The 9,523-nt window shown below is 31.2% G+C and overlaps 1 protein-coding gene across 1 annotated transcript in view; it reads right to left on the reverse strand.

Annotated features, from left to right (window-relative positions):
- LOC111629508 (transcription initiation factor TFIID subunit 5-like) overlaps positions 1–9,523 on the reverse strand; it is a 73,255-nt gene that overhangs the window by 10,344 nt on the left and 53,388 nt on the right. Inside the window, exons 9-11 of the mRNA XM_023373425.1 lie at positions 8,991–9,082; positions 3,441–3,560; positions 3,222–3,367 (exon numbers count right to left, since the gene is read on the reverse strand). Coding sequence (XP_023229193.1) covers positions 3,222–3,367; positions 3,441–3,560; positions 8,991–9,082 — 358 coding nt within the window. The remainder of the gene's footprint in view (positions 1–3,221; positions 3,368–3,440; positions 3,561–8,990; positions 9,083–9,523) is intronic.

Raw genomic sequence — 9,523 nt, forward strand, 5'->3', positions numbered from 1 at the left:
GTTCTGTATTTTATTTATTAATGCATTTTTAATAATATATGGTTAATAAGGATCTATTTTAAGCTTACAAACAAATAAATTTTAGTTTTTAATATAGTACAGAAAAAAGTAATTTAAATTTACGAATGCATGTACTGTAAATACAGTATATACTTGTAAATGTATATATTATAATATGATTTTATGTGCTTTAAACATTTTTCTAGTGATATTACGACTTCAATATTTGTGGCAGACAGACGTAAAGTCGAATAAAATGACTTAAACTTGATTTTTATTTTTCCATATATTTTTTTGACAAACGACGTATAAATTGGGAATGACGTAACTCGAAACAACGTAAGTCGAGGTATACCTGTATTAATGATGTCTCCAAAGTTCAATGAAGTTTTCGCAGAAAAATAACTTATCAGAAATCGCGGCTGCGGTTTGGTGCATTGCTCCGCAACGAAAACAAGCTTGAGCAATGGCGACGTCGAACGGTGCACACTTGGTAAGTAATCCTACAATTTTTTGTTTATAGCGTAGTTTATACGAATTATTCCAAAAATATATATATATACGTATTTTGGAAATGTTGAGTCAAATTAGTCTAGAATCGATTAATTTTATGGAAGAAACCTTTCAAACAGCTATAGTCCGTAAACTTCACATGTGTCGGGCTGTGATTGGCAAGGACTCATAAGAAATTGATTCATAAAGAACGGAACATATCTACCATGTTATAGAGGGGTCGACTGTATAGGAAATATACTTGAATTTAGAATTCCTAAATATTTCTATTGTTTTCACATTTATCCATATAAAATGTATAATGCTTTTAGTTTTAAAGGTATAGAAAGTTATACAGATATATGATCATCTTCTAAGTATCAAAACACCCAAATAACTGTAAGGTAAAAATTCAATTCTATTCCTAAGAATTTCAGTTTGAATCCAAAACTAAAAATATTTAATGGTAATGATTACATTAAATTGATAAGTATAATACAGTAGACCCGCGGTAATCCGGCCCGTCTAATCTGGCACCCCCTATAATCTGACATGCCTATAACAGTACATACAAAGCACATTTATTACGACAAATCTTCATCAATGCATGCTTAAACATTTAATAAATTTACAAAAATATAAATACAACTTCTTTACAAAGGTAGGGATACTGATATTATGCTTGATGTGATAAATGAAATTACCAATGTTGATGCTATGCTAAGCACGAAACCTTGCTTTAGTCCATCTTTTCGCCATGTTTTTTTTTATTATTTTTTACTTAAATGTATTGATATGACAGTGGCAATAACACCAGAGGATGCTCTACCTGTACCTACACTGAAGAAAGCTGAAAATGCAGAGGTTGAAGAGGCTTTGTACATGTGGTTTCTTCAGAAAAGAAACAGGTGTACAACAATTTCTGGGCCCATATTGACCATGAAAGCAAAGTTTTTTTACAAGGAGATACAAAAAAAAAAGATGAATTTGTAGCTAGCAAGGGATGGTTGGAAAGCTTCAAAAGTCATCATGGAATACATTTGATGACTGTAACAGGAGAAAAACTCTCTAATGATGCATCCTGCATAGAGCCATTTAAATTGAGATTTTTACAAAAAGTGAAAGATTTAGATCTTTGCCTTTCACAGGTATACGATGCAGATGAGTCAGGGCTTTTTTGGTGTGTAATACCTAGGAAAATGTTTGTTTCACATAATGAGAAATCTGTACCTGGATGCAAGGTGAGCAAAGAATGTGTAACCATATTACCTTGAACTAATGCTTTGGGAATGCACAGGCTAAAGATGGTGGTCATTGGAAAATCAAAGAATCCACGAGCATTCAAAAACATTGATTACCTGTACACTATTATGGACAAAAAAGAGTGTGGATGACAAAAGAATTTTCAAAAAATGGTTTGAAAAATGAATTTCCAAAAAATGATGAATGCTTCTTGCCAGAAGTTAAGAAATAGTTGAAAGATCATAATCTACCTCAAAAGGCATTATTGCTTCTTGATAATGCTCCCAGTTATCCGTCCGAAGAACTAACAACAGAGGATAAATGTATCACTGCAATGTTTCTTCCACCAAACTGCACTGTACTGATCCAACCAATGGATCAGCATATCATTCAGTTTGTCAAGCAAGACTACAAGTAAAAACTGCTGCTGACAGCCATATCAAAAGACCAACCTATAGAAAAAACATTAAAAGAATTAAACATGAAAGACTTGGTTTTCTCCCTTTGTCAATCTTGGAATGCATTGCCCCCATCAGCCATTACATCATCATGGAAAAACTTATGGCCAGAAATTGTCACCACTCCTGGCATCACTCCTCAAATCAGTGTTACTTCAGAAGTCATAAAGCAAGTTGTTACCAAAATGCAGATTAATTCAGAAAATTTGGAAATCTGGTATCATGAGAAGAAAGTGTGTTCCAGCAAATATCTGATGAGGAGATTGTCACCCAAATTCTATTCCAATAATAAATCAAGACGATGATGATGAAGTCATCGCAACTACTCCACAAGTGTCAGCTAAAGATGCGATTAACGCATTTGAGCTCGGTATGCAATAGGCTGAAGAGAATGGTGCATTGTACAATGAACTTTTACTTCTGAGGAGACTGAGAGACAAAGCCTTATTCTTATTATATATAATTATGTGTCATCCTTGAGTACAACCAACACCTCGTCACGATCTTGCTCACCCTCCTATTCATTGATCACACCGACCATCCCTGACACAGAAGTTGATAAGTGGGGAGAAGCTTGGTACTATACCCCCTCGGTTCTCACACTAGTTTTGCACATATTCTTCAAATCAAAATTTATAATTTATTTATATGTATAAAGCATAATCATTTTTTTATGTAAACAGAATAAAATAAAACACTTTTAAGATAAACAAATCTTATTTTACAATATTAAACTGCAAACATTATTCCTTTAATTAATTATTAATTACTTCATAAAACTTTTATTTTTCAAAATTTAACTATTAAATATTTAAAAATTTTATCTAACAAATTTAGTTGCAAATTAGTGATTTCAGCATTTGTTAGTTAGTATAAACAGATAAAACATAAATATTAGTTTGGTTCAGTAATAAATATTCTTATTATTAACCACTGTCATCTATGATTTCAAAAAATATTCAAAAATGAAGTTTAAATTTCTCTGTCAATTTTAATTTTTTAATAAATTATGCAAAATTAATATATTACCTGCTTCTTTATCAATATTTTCTAATTCTAAAGCAGATCTCATTCCTTTTAATTTATTAGGTGTTACACTCCAAACTCGAATTATAGAATCAGAAAATCCAGCACTTAATAAACTAGAATCTTCTGCAAATTCAGCACAAGTGACACTAAATTTGAATTTAAAAAGCATTATAAATAAAAAATTAAAAAGTAATTCTGAATAAAAAAATAATACATTACCCTTGATGTGAATTCAAAAAAGTATAAAAACAAATTGATGGCAAAAATTCTGGACCAAGCTTTACTCTTTTGCTTGCATCTTTCATTGCATTTATTTTATCATGCCTATCAGCATCTCGTCTAAATTAAAAATATATCAAGATTAATTGTTATTAATCAGTATCACTTTTTTATACAATAAAGATAAACATCATTCTTATTTGAAAATAATTTATCTTAAATGCTATATATTTTTTCTATAGTATAAAAATTATTATTAGATTACAAAAAAAGCATTACAATAAGATCATATAAGAGTACCGCACTTTTGTAACGTTGCCTTATTAGTACTCTACTATGAGAATAAATATGGATTTGATACCATCAATTGACTCTTGGCCAGCGGCGGCCTTATCTATTGCGAGGCTCTGGGCGGCAGATCTTTGCGAGGCCCTGGGCGGCAGATCTTTGCGAGGCCCTTGTCCTTTGTGCAAAGTATGTGAATTGAAATAGTAGGCACTTATTAATATTAATATATACTGCACTATAAATTAAATTTATTTTATTGTTATAAGTAATAGCCAAGGATAAAATAAAAAGTTTTAAATATTAACTTTTTTCTACTTGGTTGTTGCGCGAGGCCCCTCTAAGAGCGAGGCCCGGGCGATTGCCCTGCTCGCCACCCCCTAAGGCCGCCACTGCTCTTGGCCATTGCATATATTTATATCTATGCCTTGTCGGGTATGCAATGGCCGAGTGAGTGACTTGTGTGGATGTTTACAGGATGAGGGGCGCTGAATACACCCCCAGTCGGCACCATAATAACCAATGACGGTTATATCTTAATGTTAAATATACTGGAAGAGGAGATGGACCAGAGGTCTAGGTAGCATGACTGGCAATGCATCTGCATGGTAAGCAGGAGTTGTGGGCTCAAGTCTCACTCCAGGCCAATTGCTTTCTTCCAGTTTAATCTAAAATTACTTAATTAAAATCAGAAAGAAATGATTTGAAAAGACTAGAAGATAAAAAAAATTCTTGAAAAGTGCATATTCTTAGAAATATAGTAGGTAAGAAAGAGTACACAGTACAGGATCTAAGAATGTGCTCTCTATAAGATGATTCCTAAGATATAACTGTACTTGTTCACTGGTTTTTATAATGCTATTACATGATAATAAGAAAAATAGTTTTTTCAGATAAATTATTTTTACTTGTTTTACATTAAAAAAAAAAAATGTTTTTTACAGCAATCTAATTCTCCCAAACTTTCTAATTACTAGATGAGAAAATTTGGAAGAATCAAGCAGCAAGTCTTTATCTTGATGAGATAATTTGATTGATATTTTATGAAACAATTTTCTAGTGGGACAAGTACTGGTTTAGATAGAAAGGATAAGTTAATAAACAATTACTGAAGCATCAGTTTTATTGATTTCAATTAAGGTAAATATTTTATTTACAATAAAAGAAAATTCTCAAAATAAACTGATATAGAAACAAGTAGTAATCAAACCACTTAAAATTCTAACTTGTAGAGTTATTTGATGTAAAAACAAACATGTTTAATACTGAAATGTTCTCAAGCACATTTTTAACGGAGAACAAATTTCTAAACAATTTAATTCTATAATATAATTGTATAATTTGTAAAGAAGTTTTTGTGATTTGAGATAAACTATTTTTTTGAGATTCAAAATTTTCTTTTGTAAAAATAGTTTTCTGTCACTTCATCTCTTCAAACCTCCCATTTTTATAGCTGAAGAAATGAAGTAAACATAGGCTTAGTAATTTTTCAATGATATCTAAGAGTATATACATCTTCAGGACCTTCTTCAGGTACACTGTAATCAGTGTTTAAACAGCTAGAAATAAAATGAGAAAGGTTTTGTCTTAGTCAACACTGCCAATATTGAGAAATTTAAAATTTGTACTGTTAGATGATTCATACTCTTATGTGACCTTTGTTTTATATTATTATGATTAAGTATCAGATTTATACGCATGAAAAACTATGTAATACTAGCTGTTAGCTGTGACTTCACCCGTGGGGGTTTTGTAAGCAAACCGCATTTATATTCAGTATTTCAACAACCATAGTAATTGTTCTATAATACCTACTGCTGAGAATGATGAGAATTGCTGAGAATCAAACAAACTATTTTCAATTTGATCAATTTTCTGGAACATTTACAATCATTCTATAATTGAACCAACATGCAATAACAAATTCGAATTTAAAACAGTTCGAACATTTGGTTAAAAAATCATAATATATAAAAATATTTATAACAATGACTGAAATATTATCAATTTAAGGGAAAGTATGGGAATCAATTTCAAAGGCTGTTCTTCAGGTTAAGCATTAATGCTCTCCCCGTGGGGGCATTTCGAAAAATCCCTTCTTAGTGTGCATTCTCATGACGTACCCTAACTGTGTACCAAATTTCATCTCTTTAGGTTCAGTGGTTTGCTCTGGGTGATGATGAATCAATCAGTGACTAAGTCAGTCAGTCAGGCCAAGTAATTTTATATATTTAGATGAATGGAAAAATGCACAAAAAAATACAAAATATGCATAAAAAGTATGGAAAATATGCATCAGTTAATAAACTACAACTGAATTACCACAAAAACATAATTTAATTAATTAAAATGTTTACACATTTTTTCCATATCTTCAGGATTTCAAATTCTTTGTAATTTAAAATATAATAAAATATTCATTTACATCCCGAATTGTTATGACTGTAACACAATAATCTACTATATAAAAGTGAAAAACTGGGCAGTCTCTGTTACGGTATGCCAAAAATGGCCACTAGGGATGTTCTTAGCTATTATTTAAATTAACAATATAAATTATTATATATATATTTTATATTGTTACAGTATAATTCAGTATATTATTATTATTTTTATTTGTAATAGGAATTCATTATTATTATTTTTATCTGTCTACTATATAAAACTGAAAAAATGGCCAGTCTCTGTTGGCATATCGAATGTCAGCAAAGCATAGCGGCAAACCTAGGAATTGCCAGAGTCTGTGCTCAACTCTTTTTGATGGTATTCAGCATGCATGCTTCTTGCTATGTTATTTAAAAAGAATTGGATATAGTGATGTAAGTCATAGTGCATGACAATGATAGTTATGCTTTTTGTTTCATTATTATGTTTTGAACTGGAGACATGATATTACGGTAATATTACGGATTCTTTGCAATCATAATGGAAATGTGTAGTATCTTGTTGGTATTTTGAAAGTTATTTCATGAGAATTGGATGTAGAGATGTTGGTTTTAGTACATGACAATGATAGTTATGGGCAGTTCACTTTCAACAGTGTTCTGCCAAACATCTGTGCACTTTAGGTAAACCATTTGTAATTAATTATTTATCATTGTTATGCATGAAAACTATTTAGTATGCCCCGATGCCTGCACTGGGCCTTTCAACCGGTATTTTATAAGAGATAATCAAAAAGTTTCTGTTCAAGGGCTGTAGGGTGTAGAGATTCATTTTATCTAGAGGAAATTGCCACTGGTATTAAGCAATTGTCCTATTGATGAACCAGGTTAACAATGCCCATCTGATAGAAGTTGGTTGGCTGCTGCATAAAAAAGTCCAATTCAGTCCTCTTCATGTCATCCAAATGGAATTGTCCTCCTTTCAGAAATTGTTCAGAGGATCAAATTCATGAAAATTGCATAGTGCATGGCAGGTATTTCAAGGGTCTTTCATTTAAGAGTATCCAACTTCTGCTTGATGACATTTTCAACATGTGGGTATGTATTGTTGCAATCTTCACAGAACTTCACATATCATTTCAAAATGGTGGTTTGGACAGATATGCATCCCATACTCTTCCACCAGTTAAATGCCCACCAGTTTTTATGTCCTTTTGTAGCCAAAAACAGGAAACAATGCACTGTTTCCTGCATTTATCTGATTGGATATACAGTGGAACTTCAGTATACAACCTTAATCCGTTCCTGATGTTCGGACCTATACCGAATTGGACATATACCAAACCAGCCTTTCCCATAAGAAGTAATGTAAAAATGATTAATCCGTTCTCCTGTAAAAAAAAATGGCTGGCTTTAAACATCTCACTTTCCTGGCTAGTCCCTGCTTGATTTTTCGTGAGATCAGCATGTATCTTTTTAGCTTTCTCGCAAATAATTGCTTCCATATGCTGTCTCCAGCACATTTTCAGTTTTTCAGTTATCCAAAGCAAAAGCAATTTCTCAACATGATCTAATGTCTTCAATCTCTGTTTAGAAATTGATTTAACTCTTTTTGCAACATTAGTGTTAGCAGATTTAATAATGTCTTTATTTTTCACGATTGTCAATATTGTCGTTCTCGGAATACGGTATGCAACAGTTAAAATCTCGAACACACGTGCCATCTTATATTTCTCAACAATCTCTTTTATCAGTTTCATTGTGATTCTAGTCATTTTTTTACTTTTCTTTTGCTTTTCATTTGCCTTCTTGCAACTCATGATTAATTAAAATAATAAAATTTTACTTACAAATTAAAATCAGAAGAAATTTAACAAAGTTATAAACCGTTGCACCGCGAACAACTAGCCTGGTCTAGTATACCGATAGTGCTACTTGTTCATAGATGGCGCATATAATTAAGTCGTATACTGAACAAAAGTCCTGTACCGAGCAAAATTTGTTTCGTCCAAACAGTACGTATTCTGAATTGGACGTATTCTAATGCAGACGTATACTGAGGTACCACTGTATTTGATGCCATCAATATATTAATATATACTAAAATCCACATGTAATTCTTAGTTTAACAAATACCTTACTAATTGAATGGCTAGATCACTCACTGGCTTCATAGTGGTTCATTCTGGACACAGTATATGTAAGTTTGTCAAATAAAAATTATTTGATCATCCCCCTTATATTTAAATTTTGCATAAAAAACTTATAGAAGCAGACTGTCAATAATTTCTTATATGCAGAAAAAACCTTTCCATATTGACATTTGTCACTAGTGTATAACTATAATGCAGCATCTGGTTTGAAGAAACATCACATTAGAACGTATATTTTTTCCTGCGAGAATGACAGAATTGTCCTTAAACTTCTCAGGAAGAGAAACTTTCTTTAAGAAGAAAGACAACTCTAGGTCCTTTAGGAGTTAATTATGATAAGGAAAAATCTAAAACAACTTTAAAATTTACTAGATAATATATAATTAAATCAAACTAATATCATGTTTAATTAAATATATGAAATCAATTTAAATTACATTAAATTATTAAAAGTAATTAAATTAAATTATCCATTATGCATAACAATTGTAATCTAAAAAAACAATAATAATCAATCTAATTAACAGATAAAGATTAAATATGAAATATTTATGTTATTTATAGCCTAGAAAAACTAATCAGGAATTTACTCAACTGTTCTTAAAACTATAAAGAAATATTTCAAGGTAAATAAGACAAAATAAATGTTACATTATAATACTAATAAACAAGTTTAAATCATTACATATGAGGGTAAACAATTTTAAATAAATTTTTTGGATACTTACAATTCAGGTAAAGGAATTCTATTGTTTGGAGGAGCATTAGGGTCATTCCTTGACTTTTTAGAAAGTACAGGATCTTTCTTGGGTTTCTTTTTCTGCAACAATTACATAATTTATATGATAATTTTTATTTGATTAATTTACTACACATATTTAATAAAATCTCAATTAAAATGTCAAACAATGTTCTAATTTTTAACATTTGTTTCCCTTTATTCAAATAAATCAAACTAAACAATAGGCTTTAGTCTAGAGTCTAAAACAGTGATTCTCAAAGTTTTTCGATCCACCGCCCCTTTGTTCCATAAAGTTATACCCAACGCCCCTAACCCATTTTCTCTTGTGTGAGAAAAGGATTGGAAATATTCTTAGGAAAACTTTTCTATGAATCTCACACTTTGTGCCCTTACTGTACATTGTTCTCATCATCTGGAAACCATTAAACGCAATGTTTCCTCTTATCAGCCCCAATTTTGCCTTTGGTCACCGTTCAATACCCTGCCTCTATCATAGATCTATTCATCGCGCCAGAAGGG

The sequence above is a fragment of the Centruroides sculpturatus genome, unplaced genomic scaffold (assembly GCF_000671375.1).
Source record: "Centruroides sculpturatus isolate CEXI.00-Female unplaced genomic scaffold, Cexi_2.0 scaffold364, whole genome shotgun sequence".
Taxonomy (NCBI): Eukaryota; Metazoa; Arthropoda; class Arachnida; order Scorpiones; family Buthidae; genus Centruroides; species Centruroides sculpturatus.